This window comes from Scyliorhinus torazame, chromosome 10, assembly GCF_047496885.1.
Source record: "Scyliorhinus torazame isolate Kashiwa2021f chromosome 10, sScyTor2.1, whole genome shotgun sequence".
Taxonomy (NCBI): domain Eukaryota; kingdom Metazoa; phylum Chordata; class Chondrichthyes; order Carcharhiniformes; family Scyliorhinidae; genus Scyliorhinus; species Scyliorhinus torazame.
The window spans coordinates 153,135,988-153,154,331 of NC_092716.1; the positions used below are offsets into that span (position 1 = coordinate 153,135,988).

At 49.6% G+C, this 18,344-nt stretch overlaps 1 protein-coding gene across 1 annotated transcript in view; it reads left to right on the forward strand.

Annotated features, from left to right (window-relative positions):
- Positions 1-18,344, forward strand: part of syt13 (synaptotagmin XIII) — a 104,131-nt gene that overhangs the window by 77,889 nt on the left and 7,898 nt on the right. Inside the window, 2 exon segments of the mRNA XM_072517695.1 lie at positions 6,306-6,616; positions 8,278-8,401. Coding sequence (XP_072373796.1) covers positions 6,306-6,616; positions 8,278-8,401 — 435 coding nt within the window.

Genomic DNA, 18,344 nt, shown 5'->3' on the forward strand with positions numbered 1-18,344 from the left:
CTTTCATGGTAGACATCACAGCAACTCCAGCTCACTGCAAAACACAGACACACACCCAGCTCTTTTCCTCCAAACTTGCAGCTCTTTTCAAAACTGGCTTTCTCCTTTTAATCAGCTCACAGCAAAACAGCCAGGCACTTTGAAGCTGCTCTCAGCAAAACCAGTCAGGCACTTTTCAAAACTGCAAAACTAAAACTTCCAAAAATGGCTGACCTGAGCTGAGCGCCACCCACTCTATGACATCACTGTTTTCTTAAAGGTACATTGCTTACACATCCATTTCTTAAAGGCACTCTTGCATGACACATGATTTGTCAATTTGTAAGCAGCAAGATCCCATAAAAGCAATCTGGTACGATCATAAAAACACAATCAGAAAGAGGCCATTTACACATTCAAATCCATGCTGGAGTTCTTTAGGGGAACGACCTCATCTAATCCTTTCTCACTCCTCATATACGTGACTCTTTTAAAATTACTTACAAATTCTGTTCCATCAACACTGCTTTCTAATTACCCTCTGTGTAAAGAAACTGATGTGTTGGGTACTCTGCTACACAGACGAACCAACACGGTTGTGAATGGTACAACTCAGTTTTATTACTATCATTTATTTACAGTGGTAAACTCGTTACTGAGGTTCAATCATAACCCTAGAATCTGTGGACCTATTCCTAATACTATCTTGTAGTGGCACTCAGCAATTGGTGGATGTCTGAGTGGCTTGCTATGAGCTCTGTGCCCTGAGCTGTCTCCTGCTGGAATGCCCAGGAAGTGTTGTGTTCCCTGTTTTGTACTGTTTATGCTCTTGCATGTGATTGGCTGTGGTGTTGTGTGTGTTGATTGGTCTGTTGATCTGTCCATCAGTATGTATGTATGTTTGTGCTATGATGTTTACCTGAATATCATGACATCCCCCCTTTTTTACAAGAACATGTGCCTATGTGGTTATAAATACAGATGTGTACTGTGTGCAGCTAAATGTGTGTGTGTGCAATATCTACAGCATGTACATGGGGCTAAACTATACACAAGGGGTGATGTCGTGTGCGACATAACAACGAGGTTGTACCATAAACAAAGAACGGGGAAATGTTGAACGACAAAACGAACTCCTGTAACGACAAGGAAGAACAGAAACATATTAACACAGTGGTATTATGAGTTCAATGTACAAACAGGCTCATAAGTCCAGTCTAGTAGGTGGGCGACGAATTCGGGTTGGCCGCCTCAAGGGTGGGTCTGGATCCACCGGCTGAGGAATGGGCCTGGCCACGGGCGACGACGGAAGGGGCATGGTGGCAGGAATCTCCACGAAGTCAATATCAGGAACAACAGGAGGGCGCGGTGTCGGTGTAAGTTCCTGTAGCGAGCGTGGAAGTAGGCGAAGAGCCCGGCGATTGCGCCTACGAATGGATCCATCAGGCATGTGAACCAGGAACGAGCGGGGAGCCAACATCGGAGAACTTCGGCATGTGCTGACCAGCCACCTTTTGGTAGGTGGATGTGGACGTCATCTCCAGGCGCCAGGGCGGGAAGATCAGTTGCCCGTGTGTCATATGCCCACTTCTGGCGAACGCGCTGCTGTTGCATTCTGTGCAGTACCGGAGCATGGTTGGTTGTGGGTACCAGAATGGATGGCACAGTGGACCTGAGGGCATGGCCCATCAACAGCTGGGCTGGTGAGAGGCCAGTGGCTAGTGGGGCCGAGCGATAGGCCAGCAGGGCTAGGCAGAAATCCGACCCGGCAGCAGCAGCCTTGCAGAGGAGCCGCTTGACGATGTGCACGCCCTTCTCCGCCATTCTATTGGACTGGGGGTACAGAGGGCTGGACGTCACGTGTGTGAAGCCATACGAAGCAGCAAAGGACGACCATTCCTGGCTGGCAAAACAGGGCCCATTGTCCGACATGACAGTAATCGGAATGCCGTGGCGAGCGAAGGTGTCTTTGCAGGCCCTTATGACAGCGGACGATGTCAAATCGTGAAGGCGTATGACCTCTGGATAGTTGGAAAAGTAATCAATGACAATTACATAGTCCCTGCCAAGCACGTGAAAAAGGTCCACACCCACCTTCGCCCAGGGGGACATCACCAGCTCATGGGGCTGAAGCGTCTCAGGAGGTTGCGCCGGTTGAAACCTTTGGCAGGTGGGGCAGTTGAGCACCATATTGGCAATGGCATCACTGATGCCCAGCCAGTATACCGCCCCTCGGGACCTCGGTCTGCACTTCTCGACCCCCAGGTGGCCTTTGTGTAGTTGGTCGAGGACCAGCTTGTGCATGCTGTGTGGAATCACAATCCGGTCCAGCTTTAGAAGGACACCATCAATGACGGCCAAGTCGTCTTGGACATTGTAGAACTGCGGGCAATGTCCTTTGAGCCACCCTCCCGTCATGTGGTGCATCACCCGTTGTAGAAGGGGGTCGGCCGCAGTCTCTCGGCGAATACGGGCCAGACTGGAGTTGTCAGCTGGCAGATTTGCCAATGTGAAGGCCACCTGCGCTTCGACCTGACAGACGAACCCCTCCGAATCGGGCGGTGTGCTCACTGCTCTAGATAGGGCATCCGCAATGATAAGGTGCTTTCCCGGGGTGTAGACCAGTTGGAAGTCATACCTCCTGAGTTTAAGTAGGATGCGCTGGAGGCGAGGGGTCATCTCGTTCAGTTCCTTATTTATGATGCTGACCAGGGGACGATGGTCAGTCTCAACGGTAAACTGGGGGAGACCATACACATAATCATGGAACTTGTCTAAACCGGTTAGCAAGCCCAGGCACTCCTTTTCGAATTGCGCGTAGCGCTGTTCTGTGGGGGTCATGGCCCGCGAGGAATAGGCGACCGGGGCCCATGACGCAGTGTCATCCCGCTGCAGGAGCACTGCCCCAATGCCTGGCTGGCTGGCATCAGTCAAAATTTTAGTGTCACGAGATGTGTCGAAAAACGGCAATACCAGTGCTGTGGTGAGCTTAAGTTTGAGCTCCTCCCATTCATGCTGGTGTGTGGGCAGCCACTGGAACTCCGTGGACTTCTTGACAAGGTGGCGCAGAGCCGTCGTGTGGGAGGCAAGGTTGGGAATGAACTTCCCCAGGAAGTTGACCATGCTTAGGAAGCGTAGCACTGCTTTCTTGTCTGCCGGCTGCGGCATGGCTGTGATGGCGCTCACTTTGTCTGCATCCGGACGGACCCCTGACCGGGAAATGTGGTCCCCCAGGAACTTCAGCTCGGTTTGGCCGAAAGAACACTTGGCTCGGTTGAGGCCCAGGCCGTTTTCCCGTATGCGTGCAAAGACGCGCTGGAGATGATAGATGTGCTCCTGTGGTGTGGTGGACCAGATGATGATGTCGTCCACGTAGACGCGCACCCCTTCGATGCCTTCCATCATCTGCTCCATGATCCTGTGAAAGACCTCGGATGCCAAGATGATGTCAAATGGCATTCTGTTATAGCAGAACCTGCCGAAAGGGGTGTTGAGGGTGCACAGCTTTCGGCTGGACTGGTCCAGTTGGATCTGCCAAAAACCCTTCGAGGCATCCAGTTTTGTGAAGATTTTAGCCCGGGCCATTTTGCTCGTGATCTCTGCCCATTTGGTTTTGGGGTAGTGTTCCCTCATTTTGTTGTTGTTGAGGTCTTTTGGATCAATGCAGATCCGGAGCTCGCCGGAGGGCTTCTTAACACACACCATGGAGCTGACCCACGGCGTGGGCTCCGTGACCCGGGATAGCACTCCTTGGTCCTGGAGATCCTGCAGCTGCTGCTTGAGGCGGTCTTTGAGTGGCGCTGGGATGACCGGGGTGGCGTCCGGTTTGAGCCGAATTCTGTAAGGGCAGTGTTCCCATGCCCTCAAATGCCTCCTGGTTGTGGGCGAGGAGCGATTGGAGCTGTGCCCTGAATTCTGCATCCGGGAAGTCAGATGTGCCTTCTGGAGACAGAGCGTGGACTCATTGCACGAGGTGGAGAACCCTGCATGCCTGTGCGCCTAGCAGGGAGTCCTTTGATGATCCGACTATTTCGAATGAGAGTGTGGCCGTGTGTGTGTTGTGTGTCACCTGGAGCTGGCAGGATCCCATAGCCGGGATAACGTTCCCATTGTAGTCGACCATCTTGCAACGGGATGGCGGAATTGGTGGTCTGACCTTCATGGCGTAGGAGGCTGACCATGCTATGAGGTTGGCGGAGGCGCCAGTGTCCAGACGGAATGTTATTGGTGATCGGTTGACCGTTAGGGTGGCACACCATTCATCACCCGGATTGACAGTGTTCACTTGCAACGGCTGATGGGTCCTGGCTGGAGACATCCAGTTCCTATCTATGACCGCAACACGGAAGGCGTCCCGGTCGTCTGTGTCACTGGTCTGGATATCGTCTGGGCACGACTCGTAGTAAGGAGGCTGAATGGTCCGCACGACCCTGCGAGGTTGTCGGAGTTGGGGAACATTGGCAGGTTGAGCTGCTCGACAGCAGGCAGCATAGTGGCCCAACTTGCCACAGCGGAGGCATTGTCGGGTTCTTGCCGGACATTGCCGCTTCAAATGTGCGGCTCCGCAGTTGCCGCACGTCGTGATGTCATGGCGTTCGTTCAGCCACCGCGCATGCGCAGTTCGGTCTTGCGTCGAGCGCGCCTGCGCACCACGTCCCTCAGTGTCGACGTCGTTTTTGGCGCGCACAAACATGGGAGGCCTCGAAAAGCGCGCAAAATGGCCGCCCTCGTCCGGGCCGCGGGCAGGGAGGACCTCGATCGCCTGGACCCGTTCGGCCTCGTAGGGCGCCTGCCTCGCGGATCCGACCGCGTAGGACCCCTGCCGCGCAGATTCCGCCGCCTGAAATTGTGCATAGCAGCTAGTCGCGTTTTCATGCAGGACACAGGCTTCAATTGTGAAGGCTAGGGTGAGGCCTTTAATTTTTAAGAGCTGCTGGCGTAGGGTGCCCGAGGTGACCCCAAAAACGATCTGGTCCCGAATCATGGAATCGGAGGTGGAGTCGTAACTGCAGGACTGCGCGAGGATACGGAGATGCGTAAGGAAGGATTGAAAGGGCTCATCCTTACCCTGCAGGCGCTGCTGAGATACCTCTCGAAACTCTCGTTGACCTCCACGTTGAAGTGTTGGTCGAGTTTGAGAAGGACCGTCTTATACTTGGTCTTGTCCTCACCTTCCGCGAACACTAGGGAGTTGTAGACATGGATGGTATGTTGACCTGCCGTGGAGAGGAGGATGGCGATCTTTCTGGTGTCCGAAGCGCTCTCCTTTTCGTTGGCTTCCAGAAAGAGCTGGAAGCGCTGTTTGAACAGCTTCCAATTAACCCCGAGGTTTCCAGCGACTTGTACTGGCTACGGTGTGCTGACGGTGAACATGGCGCAGGATGGCAGATTCCAGAGGATTTGTAGGTAGGTCCCACAGTTACACCTGGTACTATGATTTGTTGGGTACTCTGCTACACAGACGAACCAACACGGTTGAGAATGGTACAACTCAGTTTTATTACTAACATTTATTTCCAGTGGTAAACTGGTTACTGAGGTTCGATCATAACCCTAGAATCTGTGGACCTATTCCTAATACTATCTTGTAGTGGCACTCAGCACATGGTGGATGTCTGAGTGGCTTGCTATGAGCTCTGTGCCCTGAGCTGTCTCCTGCTGGAATGCCCAGGAAGTGTCGTGTTCCCTGCTTTGTACTGTGTATGCTTTTGCCTGTGATTGGCTGTCGTGTTGTGTGTGTGTTGATTGGTCTGTTGATCTGTCCATCAGTATGAATGTGTGTTTATGCTATGTTTACCTGAATATCATGACAGAAATTTATTTAAACCTCCCATTATTTCACTGACCTGTGTTACGTTATCATTTACTTCTTATAATCTGTTTTAAAAGACTCTGTTGCATCACCGTTACTCTTCACAGTTCCAACACCCTGTGGCTGTTTAATATTCTATCACAGCGAGATTGTTGCAAATGAGTGCTTTTTGGTGAACGGTATTAAAATCATGAATTGGTGGCCAGGACTTCACTAAGGCTGCACCCCAGAATGCCAACACCCTCCGGCACTGCTGACACCATTTTGAAATTTGGCAGCTGTCATTTGTAGCTCTAAATCTGGTTTCTTTATTTAGTATAATTAAAATACTGGTAAAATGGCGAAATTTGAAAAAAGTGAGAACCCAAAAAACCTCCACTGCACTAGTGACTATTTGAGCTTCATGTAAAGCCATTCGTCAGGGGCGATGAGCATGAAATCTCATACAAAGTAATCGCCCATCAATCCAGATTCTAACTGTCTTTTCCTTTAAATTTCTGTCCTTGTTCTCCAGCTCAGTATGCAGATACAGTGGAAAATATGAACAACTGCGACACCTACGTGGTAGGCACCTTGGTCACAAAACTTGGAAAGGCCGAGGCTGAGACTTCCAACCAAACTAAGTCCTTATACCCATTGTGGCAGGAGACTCTGATATTCCCGGTCTCAGCAGAACACGTGCAGGAGGGGACTTTAACATTGGCCATCTACAGCTGTAATAAGTATTCCAGGCATAACTGTGTGGGGGAAGCACTACTCAACCTGTCTGACGTAGCTGTGGACGCAAGAACCAATAGCTGGATAAACCTGAAGGCCCCTGAAAAGGTATCATTTTTTTCCCCTTCTCTTCAGTTCAGCCTGCTTACTGAGATTGTAATGCATGTCATTGTGAAGTCTCTGGGACCACAGACATCTGCGTAAGCGAATGCTGCAAGGAAGCTCAGCTTCTGAATCATTAATGGGACTAGTCGAGCCAAGAGGAAGTGTTTGTAGGTTCTGTAAATGTATCTTGATTTTTTTTTAAAAAGGAAAATTAATTGCCTACTACTGTAATGCTAAACGTTAATAAAAGGATGGACTGTATCTTTACACTTACGGGTGTGTCCTCAGCCATCTCTTGTCTTACTTTATAGGGCGGCACAGTAGCACAATGGTTAGCACTGTTGCTTCACAGCGCCAGGGCCCCAGGTTCGATTCCAGGCTTGGGTCACTGTCTGTGGGGAGTCTGCACATTCTCCCCGTGTCTGCGTGGGTTTCCACCGGGTGCTCCGGTTTCCTCCCACAAGTCCCAGAAGACGTGCTTGTTAGGTGAATTGGCCACTCTGAATTCTCCCTCTGTGTACCCGAACAGGCGCCGGAGTGTGGTGACGAGGGGATTTACTCAAAGTAACCTCATGCAGAGTTAATGTAGGCTTACTTGTGACACTAATAAAGATGATTATTATTATAAATAATGACAGACAGGAAAATAGCTCTGGTCCACTTAGCCCATTAGAAAAAACCATGATGCATCCGATTAATGCCAGACAGCGCTTGCCTTTTTTACCAGGTAATCTCTATTCCATACAGAGACAGGTTCAGCTCTCACTTACAACAATTCCATGAGTTAGTGTTCACCACACAAGCTGATACAATGGGCCTGGGGAGGGGGGGGGGGGTTGACTTGAACTCTAAGGTGTCTTTCCTTGACCATACATTATAGTTTCTCCATGTCATGCTCCAAGCCTAGCCTGGAAGACAGGCTGTTGATCTGCTGAGACCTTCACCTTTCAGAATCACATTAGTAGTGGGTCCAACTCTGGTGCCCACCCACGCTCTGTGGGAGGGTGAGAGAGTACAGTGCAGGGAGTTAGTTATTCTCACCCAGACCCCCAAGCCTGCCTGGCAGTTGTCACAGCCTCATGGAGCAGCATGACACTGAATGTAGAATTCACACTCTGAACAACTAGTCAAAGCGAGTTTAGGAATCACATTTAAATATTCAGCTGTAGACAATAAATATACATTTATGATCCTTCATCAATTTTTTTAGCTTTTGCCTAGTACATGAAATCAACCTTTCAATGTCTGCTTAAAAATAATTGAAGTATAAAATCTTTCCCTGGGCATATGGGACCTGTAAACATGTTTATCTCCCCTTCTCGAAGAAGGACTGATGAAAATCCAATTAGCTTGCATTCAACTGCATGTGATTCTGAAGTGTTTATAGGTCCCAGAAGTAAAACCGGAAACTGGGCGAGAAGCTCTGCTCAGCTTTCAAATCATTGTGCAGTTTAATGCTAGAAAATTCAATAGAAGAGTGACTACGTGTAGCTCTATTGAGCTGTCTAATCTATATTTAGCACATTACCTTGGAATTACAATGTGATTTTTCTATGAATGTACCTGGATAAAATTGTTTTGACAAGAGAAGAAACTGCCCTGGGGAGCAGCTAACACTGATGATTAAAACTTCTTTGAATTGTCACCAATGATTTGTTTTCTAGGATTCTGTAACATCGCCTGGTGAGATTTTGCTTTCCATCAACTACCTTCCGGCAGCCTGTCGTCTGATTGTTGTCGTTATGAAGGCGCGACACTTAAACTCAGACAAGCTGAAGGATTTGATAGGTAAAAGACAATCAACTTGTTTTTATATACATGTGTATACTCTTTTAGTAAAAAGCATTCTTATGTCATATTTCAAGAATTTGCCCATTTATTCTTTGTGTATGACTGTCTGCATCATGTCATGTCCTCTGTGGTAATGACATGGTCTGCTACCACCTACCCTGCTGCTTATTTTAGTGGTAAGCTCAGTACCATCTCTTCAGATTTGGCCTTTGCCTGTAGCTTCCTCAGGCCCAGCTCAGATGCAAACATAAATCAGGCGATTATCATACAGCATGTGCCGCCTCACTGCCTATTCTTCAGCTATTTCAGAACTATTGCATTTCACCCATGACCACTGTTTTTCTGTCTTCGCAATAAAAGTTGCAGTTCTTTTCAGGGGCGGGATTCTCCGTCCCGCGACACCCGTTTTCTAGGGAACTAAATGTATTATCTCCAAATTTGCAGATGATAAAACGTTGGGTGGAAGAGTGAACTGTGAGGAGGTTGCAGAGATGTTTCAGTGGGATTTGGACAGGCTGAGTGAATGGGCGCATGCATGGCAGGTGCAGTATACTGTGGACAAATGTGAGGTTATCCGCTTCAGTAGCAAAAGTAGGAAGGCAGATTGCTATTAGAATGGGTGCAAATTGAGAGAGGTGGATACTCAGCAAGACCTTGGTGTCCTCGTGCATCAGTCACTGAAAGTAAGCGCGCAGGTACAGCAGGCAGTAAAGAAGGCGAATGGTATGTTGGCCTTCATAGTGAGAGGATTTGAGTATAGGAATAGAGATTTTTACTGCAATTGTATAGGGCATTGGTGAGGCCACATTTGGAATGTTGCGTCCAGTTTTGATGTCCTTATCTCAGGAAGGATGTTTTTGTACGGAGTGAGAGCAGCGAAGGTTTACCAGGCTGATTCCTGGGATGGCGGGACTGTTATATGAGGAGAGATTAAGTCGGTTAGGAATAACTTCATCAGAGTTTAGAAGAGTGAGAGGGGTCTCCTAGAAATTTAGAAAATTCGAACAGGATTAGACAGGGTAGATTCAGAAAGAATGTTCCTGATGGTGGGGGAGTCCAAAACTAGGGGTCATAGTTTGAGGTTAAGGGGTAAACCTTTTCGGACTGAGGTGAGGAGAAATTTCTTCACCCAGAGAGTGGTGAATCTGTGGAATTCACTACCACAAAAAGTAGTTGAGTAAACGTTGTGTAATTTCAAGAAGGAATTAGATATAGCTCTTGGGGCTAAAGGGATCAAGGGATATGGAGGGAAGGTGGGGTCAGAGTATTGAACTTGATGATCAGCCGTGATCATAATGAATGGCGGAGCAGACTCGAAGGGCCGAACGGCCACCTCATGCTTCTATGTTCTATGTTTCTATTTCTTGGCCAGACCCCAATATTTGTTAAGATGCTAGACAAGAACCCCAAACACTTTGCAAAACTGTGAGGAAAGGATAATTCGCTCCAGGGGTGATTCCACTGACCAATAGGTATTTGATCTTTTACATTCAAACAAACTTTATTCCTAACACAGGATTAAACACATGTAAAGCAACAGAAAATAGCTTTTCAATTAAGTTAATCTATTCTTAAGATAAAAGGAAACCCTTTTACTACTAACTTGCACCGTCTTTATCTCTAATAAAGCAAACCCATCATGGGTAAAGAGCCACTTACAAATAAAGTTAGCAAACACAGAGTTACTTGCTATTCACTTGTATAGGGATTTATTGGAAATACTGCTCAAAGAGAGAGCTTAAAACTCCTAGCAAAACTAAAAGCTAAACTGCCTGCTACAGGCCTGGCTCCTCCTATTAATTATATTGGGCTGGACTTTCCACAGCCCCGTGCCAAAATCACGGCCGACGCAGGGGCGGAGAATCCACTTTCACGCTGTAATCACGCCGATGCCGGTCGGCCATTCTCCGGGCCTCAAAAATCGGCGTGACCGCGGAGTACGCTGCACCACCGGGGGGGCCATTGCCAGAGGCCTGCCCAAGCAATCCTCGGCTCCCAACAGGCCAAGTTCCAGACAGCGTGGAACTAACCACCTATTGTCGGTCAGGATGCTTGCGTGGCGGTTGCGACTCAGTCCTTGGCCGCCCTGGTCGGGGGGATGGGAGGCCAGGGGGTCCTTATAGGCAGCCAGGGATTGAGTCTGCGCGGTTTCAGGCTCAGGCACGCGGCCGATTGGGGGGGTATCTCTTTTCTCTGTGTGGCTTTGTGGTCTGAGACTGCCATGAAACGCGATGCGGCGGCTGTAGACCGTATCCGCAGGGAGAGCTGCGAGATTTACTCTGGGTTCCTGCTAGACCCCTGCAGGGCATTGAATTAGTTCAACATTTTATTCGGAATTTTGGGAGTAAAACTCCACCGTTTTTACGCTGGCGTGTAGACAGAGTCTCAATTTGGGAGAATCCAGCCCGATTATCCCACTCAGATCCCCTCACTGTTTACCAAAGTCTAAACACAAGGGGCTGGATTCTCCCAAAATGGGACGATGTCCCCACGCCGGAGTAAAAATGCTGGAGTTTTACTCCAGAGATTCCTGCAAAAAAGTACAGCTAATTCAATGCCTGACAGGGGGCTGGCAGGGAGTAATTCACGTTGCTTTAGCTGTGGATATGGGCACCTGCATTCAGGTTTTGGGTCCGCCCATGCGCACGGCGGCGGCCTCCAGCGGTTGCACCGAGCGCCATGGCGGCTCGGACCGCGGAGGCAGACAGAAAAATTAGCCCCCTCCCCACCCCCCCCGATCGGCTGCACGCCCGAGGACCTGACCATGCGGATCTTAACCCCGGCCGCCTATAAGACCGCCCCCCCCGGTGTCCGATCCCCCTGACCCTTACCAGGGTGGCCGCGGTCAAAGTCCGCAGCCGCCACGACAGCATCCCGACCGGCAATAGGTGGTTAGTTCCACGCAGTCGGGAACTCGGCCGGTTGGGAGCGGAGGATCGCTGGCGGGCGTCTGGCAATGGGCCCCCAGCCGCGCGGCGTACTCCACATCACGCCGATTCTCGGGTCCCAGAGAATTGCCGGACCGGCGCCGGGTCTGATTTCGGCGTGAAATTGGATTCTCTGCCCCTGCGCCGAACGCGATTTTGGCATGGGGCTGCGGAGAATCCAGCCCAATGGGTGGGATTCTCCATTTGTTCACAGCAATGGAATTCTCCGTTCCTGCTACAGTGAATGGAGATTCGGCTGAGCATCACATTCCCTCTTATTCCTAGCAGCGGTAGTGGAGAAAATTTGGAACAGAGAATCCTGGCCAATTTCTCAAAGTATCCAGTCCTTTCCACCCCCTCCCGCCCCTTGGATCCCATCGCTTCTAACCAGTGCCCTTGCTGTGTATTCACCTCTGACCTTCCCCTCTCTGAGGGTGAATGTATTGAAGCAAAGGACGCAACTTCATACCATTAGGCCCCCACCTCAATGAGCTTCGGACTCGACACGATGCTGAACTCTTCTTCCGCCGCCTTCGTCTCCGTGCTCACTTCTTCAGGCAGGAGTCCTCCCCTCGATCAAAAGATCCTTTTACCTGCCTTCAGTATACTCCCTCTACCTGACCCCTCCCGCCGGCCGCTTACCTGCTCTTGATCTTTTCATTCAAAATTATCGGCATGACATTGACTGTCTCAGTTTCTCTGCTTCCCTCACCCACTCTAACCTGTCTCCTGAACTGGTTGCACTCTGCTCTCACAGGTCCAATCCTGACTTTGTCATCAAACCCGCCGACAAAGGTGGGGCAGTTGTTGTCTGGGGCACTGATCTCTCCCTCACAGAGATTGGATGTCAACTCTCAGACATTTCTTCCTACCTCCCCCTGGACTATGACCACCACCACCGAGCATTAAGCCACTGTTTCCAGGACTGTCACTGACCTCATCTCCTCTGGAGATCTTCCCTCCACAGCGACCAACCTCATAATCTCCCAACCCTGGACATCCCGCTTCTACCTCCTCCCCAAAATCCACAAACAGAACTGTCCCAGTAGGCCCATCATGTCAACATGTTCCTGCCCCACCAAACTCATTTACTCCTATCTTGACTCCATACTCTCTCCTCTTGTCCAGTCCTTTCCCACCCATATTCGCAATTCCTCCGATGCCCTACATCCTATCAACAACTTCCATTTCGCCGGCCCTAACCGCCTCCTCTGTACTATGGATGTCCAATCTCTCTCCACCTCTATTCCCACCCCCCCCCCCCCCCACCCACCCCCCCCACCCCCCCCCCCCGCCCCCCAGGATGGTCTGAAGGCTCTCTGCTTCCTCCTCGAACAGAGGCCTGAACAATCCCCATCCATCAACATTCTCCTCCGTCTGGCTGAACTTGTCCTCGCACTCAACAATTTCTCCTTCAACATGTCTCATTTCCGCCAAACCAAAGCTGTAGCTATGGGTATCCGCATGGGTCCCACTTTTGCCTGTTTCTTTGTGGAACATTCCTTGTTCCAATCCTACTATGGCCCCATCCCACTATTCTTTTATCTGTACATCAACAACTTTTTCGGTGCCACTTCATGTTCCCGTCTGGACCTGGAAAATGTATTAATTAAACTTCCAATTTCTACCTGTCTTTCACCTTGACATGGTCCATCTCTGACACTTCCCTTCCTTGACCTTTCTATTTCAATTTCTGGGATTGCCTGTCCACTAATATCCATTACAACCCCACTGTCTCCCACAGCTACCTGGACTGCAGCTCTTCATACCCCATATCCTGTAGGGACTCCAGCCCATTCTCCTAGTTCCTTCGAGGCCACATCTGTGTTCCGATGATGCCATTTTCCAAAACGGTGCTGCTGACACGTCTTCATTCTTCCTTAATCATGGTTTCCCACCCACTGCGGCCAACAGGGCTCTCAACCATGTCTGACCCATCTCCCGCACCTCTGCCCTCACCCCCTCTCCTCTCTCCCAGAACCAGGAAAGGGGCCCCCTTGTCCTCACTTTTCACCCACCAGCCTCCGCATTCAAAGAATCATCCTCCGCCCAGTTCTGCCAACTCGAGCATGATTCCACCAACAAACACATCTTCCCCTCACTCCCCCTGTCAGCATTTCGCAGGGACCCTTCCCTCCGGGATACCCTGGTCCACTCCTCCATCACTCCAACATCTCACCCTCTTCCTGCTCCCCATCTCAGGCCCTAAACATTCTTTTCAAGTGAGGCAATGCCTCACGTGCACCTCCTTCAATCTGGTCCATTGCATTCGCTGCTCCCAATGCTGTCTACTCTACATTGGAGAGACTAAACACAGACTGGGTGATTCCTTTGCAGAACACCTCCGGTCGGACTGCAAGCAGAACCCAGACCTTCCTGTCACTGCCATTTCAACTCACCGTCCTGCTGTCACGCCCACATGCCCATCCTTGGCCTGTTGCAATGTTCCAGTGAAGTCCAGCACAAACTGGAGGAACAGCAACTCATCTTCCGATTAAACACGTTACACCCTTCAGGACTTAATATTGAGTTCAACAACTTCAGACTGTGAACTTTCCACACAACCTTTACCCCATTTTTATTTCTATCAAGTTACTTCATTTTCATTTCTTCCATTGATCTGTTTTTCCCTCACCATTGTTCCCCTCCCTTCCTCCCACTCCAATTGACCCATCTGTTCCTAGTTACCCTTTAACACACCTCACACCTTTGTTCTGCCATTCACACATTGTAATCTCTTTTTGTGACACTTTTAGGACCCTTCTTAGCCTCAATCACCCCCATTTATATTCCTTTTATCTTCAGTCCTTGATATCTATGTCCATCTTCACCCATCGCTATCCCCCTATCCAGCCCCACTGCTCCATGTCCCCCCTACTACAGTATAAATCTGACCCCATTTCCAGTTCTCTCTAGCTTTGACAAAGAGTCATCCAGACTCTAAACATCAGCTTCCTTTTCTCTCCACAGATGCTGTCAGACCTGCTGAGATTGTCCAATAGTTTCTGTTTTTGTTTTAGATTCCAGCATCCACCATAATTTGCTTTTATTCTCAAATTATCTACACGACAGGGAATCTCCACCAATTATAACAAAATTTATTTCGGCCATACATAGGTAAGCAATTACATGGTTGGAATGAATGATGATCTCACTTTTATGACATCACAATTGCACCTTTAGCAGTCTGCCTTATGTTAAACCAGGATTTTTAATAACACTGCTAATATAATCTATATACAAATTTCCTACATTCATCACACCCTGTACAATTTTATGTGCTGCTGAAGCGAGCACATCACACCCTATACATCTGGCAGACGATACCTTGGCACCTTTTGATGGATCAGATTGGAGGGCAATTTTAGGTATCAGACCTGAAAACGCCCAGTCACAAAGTTCATGCAATGCTGCTTGGTGGCAGGTCCATTGGGCAGGATTGTCCAGCCTTTCCCACTGGAGGAATCTTCTGGTCCCTCCAAAGGCTCCCTCTCGCAGTGGGTTCCCAGCCTCGCAAAATGCCGTAGCATTGGCGGGACTGGACGATCCCACTGGCAGCCAATGGCGAGTCTCCTCCGCTGCGGGAAAACATGCTGCGTGGGGTGGGGGGTGGGGGGAGTGGAAAATCCCACCTATTGTGAATGCATATGCAGAAGGTGAGGAATGACAACTGCTGCTGCGTTATTAATCCTCGGTGCATTTGACCGTTTCTCATTTTGTGTTTAATTTGTTCCTAACTTGTCAACAGAAGCCTCATATAAAAGAGCTCTTACTCTCTAGCAGAAAATTTAATAAATTGGTGCAAGGAAGCTCAAACGTTTCCACCCAGCAACAGCATAAACCAAATTCAATTCATGCAGAAATTCAATTTGGGCAAAATGCCAAAAGAATTAAAAGGCATCCCTCAGTACTTTTGGAAAATTAAACGTGAGTTGACCGCACTCATGGTCATAGTCATGGGTTTTAGGTCTACCCAGAGACCTGAATGCACAATCTAAGCTAAATGCTCCAATTCAGTATTACTAGAAGACTTGTCCTTCATAAGAGATACCCTTTATATGAGATATTTAAATCTGACCGTTCAGGCGGATATTAAAAGTTGTAGGGTTGGCATTTAGAAGAATGAGATCAAATAGGTCAAAGGATCTTCTCCACCTGAACATATCTTATGAACGACATTTCTGTTTACCCAAAAGAGGGGTAACAGTATACAAAAACAAAGTACTGAAGAGTCTGGAATTCTGAAATAAGAACTGGATTGTCTGGAAATACTCAGTTGGTCTGGCAGCATCTCTGGAGGGAGAAGCAATTAAGTGCCAGATTTTCTCTATCGAGGTGGCTAGCTTAAGTAGGGAAATTTCCTGTCTCAGCACATCCATCCTGATTAAATGACCCTGTCACATACAATTTTTTTTTTGCTCTGTAGAGATAGGCCATCAGTCCCTCCTCATACATTTCCCAGATGGCCTCATTATGAATGTTTGGCTGAACTCCGAAACTCATTAATGGATTAGCTTAGCAGGGATCCTATTGCAAACAGATAGACACTGAGGGCGCAATTTTCCCATCGGGAGTCTAAGTGCCGACGCCGGAGTGAAAACCAGAGTGTTTCACTCCGGTGTCGGAGGCCGCTCCCAGCCCCCTATTTTTCCACCCCCGGGGGCAAGGAGCGGCGTTGCGTCATTTACGCGTGCCGGGCATTGGCGTAACTGGCGTCACCCGCGCATGCGTGGTTGCCGTCCTCCCCGAGGCCGCCCCGCAAGAAGATGTCGGATGGATCTTGCGGGGCAACGGAGGAAAGGAGGTCCTCCTTCAGAGAGGCCGGCCCGCCGATCGGTGGGCACCGATCGCAGGCCAGACCCCATTTGAGGCCCCCCCCCCCGGTGCAGGAACCCCCTCCCCCCGACAGGCCGCCCCACCCCCCCCAGAGTTGCCGCGCTGTTCCCGCCGGCAGTGACCAGGTGTGGATGGCGCCGGTGGGAACCCGTCGTATTGGGCAGGCTGCTCGGCCCGTCCGGGCCGGAGAATCGCCGCTTGCCCGTTGCAAACGGCAAGCGGCGATTCTCCCAGCGGCCAGCCGTGATTCCCGCTGCGCCGGTTTGGGGGGGGGGTGGGAGAATCGTGTGCGGGTGTCGGGGCGGCGTGGCGGGACACACGCGGCACCCTGGCGATTCTCCCACCCGGCATGGGGGGGGGGAGAATTCCGCCCTGAGTGTACGCTTTGATTGACATTGTTATGAGGTTATAATAAGTTACTCAATATCTGTGTGATGAATGTAGGAAATTATTATATATTGTATTTTATATTTTGTTACAGTAATGTTATTAATAACCCTAGTTTAAAATACATACAGGCTGTGTGTCTATTAAAGCTGTAATTAAAGAGTTGTACAAGTGAGATACTCTTTTGATTTTAACCATTTACCTGTTTACATATGGATATCTTTTTTAAAAAATATTTTTATTCTCCTTATTCACATTTTCATCAAAATTTACAACAGATAATCAACAATAACAACAAATACAATGGCAATCCCCCACCAACAATCCCCTTATCCCACCCACCCTGAAACAGCTCCCAACATTTTAAACACAAAACACCAATGAAAAAGAATCATCAATAACTTATACTTTCCAAACTTCCCTCCCTAATGTTCAATATCATCCAATTGATGAAAATGCACGATGAACAAAGCCCGTGAGTTGTAGAACCCTTCCATCCACCCCCTCAACTCGAACTTTACTTTCTCGAGCGTTAAGAACTCCAGCAGGTCCCCCCGCCACGCCGAGGCACAGGGTGGAGAAGCCGACCTCCCCCCACCCCCCAACAGAATCCGCCTTCGGGCGATCAGCGAGGCGAAGGTTAAGACATCTGCCTCCGCACCCGCTTCCAACCCCAGCCAATCCGACACCCCGAATATGGCTTCTAGATGACCTGATTCGAGTCTCACATGTACCACCTTTGAGATTACCCGAAAGATCTCCCTCCAAAACCCCTCCAGTTTTGGACAGGACCAAAATATATGAACGTGATTAGTGGCCCCCCCCCCCCCCCCCCCCTCACCATTCACAAACATCCTCTAACCTTCCTCAAAGAGTCGGCTCATCCTCGCCCTTGTGAGGTGCGCCCTATACACCACCATCAACTTTATCAGCCCCAACCTTATGCACAAAGTTGACGCCTTCACCCTCCGGAGCACCTCACACCATGACCCCTCCTCAATATCCTCCCCGACCTCTTCATCCCACTTTGCCTTAATCCTCTCTCGCGATACATTATCTTCCCCCAGAAACACCCCATAAATCACCAACAGCCACCTCCCATTCCCCCTTTTCCATTCCCCCTGTCGCCACTATCTCTTCCAACAGTGTGGGGGCCGGCGCCATCAGTAAGCTCTGTACCTCTTTCCTGGCAAAGTTTCGGACCTGTATATACCTAAACATTTCCCCCTGCCCCAACCAATATTTCTCCCTCAGCTCCTCCAACTTCGCAAACTGGCCGCCCAGAAACAAATCCTTTAATACCCTAAATCCCCTCTCCTCCCATCTCTGAAAATTTCCATCGTACCTTCCTGGCTCGAATCTATGATTGCCTCGAATCGGCATTTCCCTTGACCCCATCCACAACCCAAAGCCCTGGCGCAACTGTCTCCAGATCTTCAGCGTCGCCACTACCAACGGACTCCCTGAATATTTCCCCAGGTCCAAGCGGAGCGGCGGTGTTGCCAACGCGTTCAATCCCGACCCCCTGCATAGACTCTCCTCCATTCTCACCCACTGGGAGTCCCCCCTCTAACCCAGCCCCTCACCTTCTCAGCATTCGCCGCCCAGTAATAATACAATAAATTTGGGAGGCCCAACCCCCCTGACTGCCGTCCTCTCTGCAACAGCACCTTCTTAATCCTAGCCACCTTCACTCCCCTTCCAGCCGCAAATGAACAAGGTAATCATCTTTTTTACTTCCTTAATAAACGCGTTTGATAAAAGGATAGGCAGGCACTGAAAAATAAACA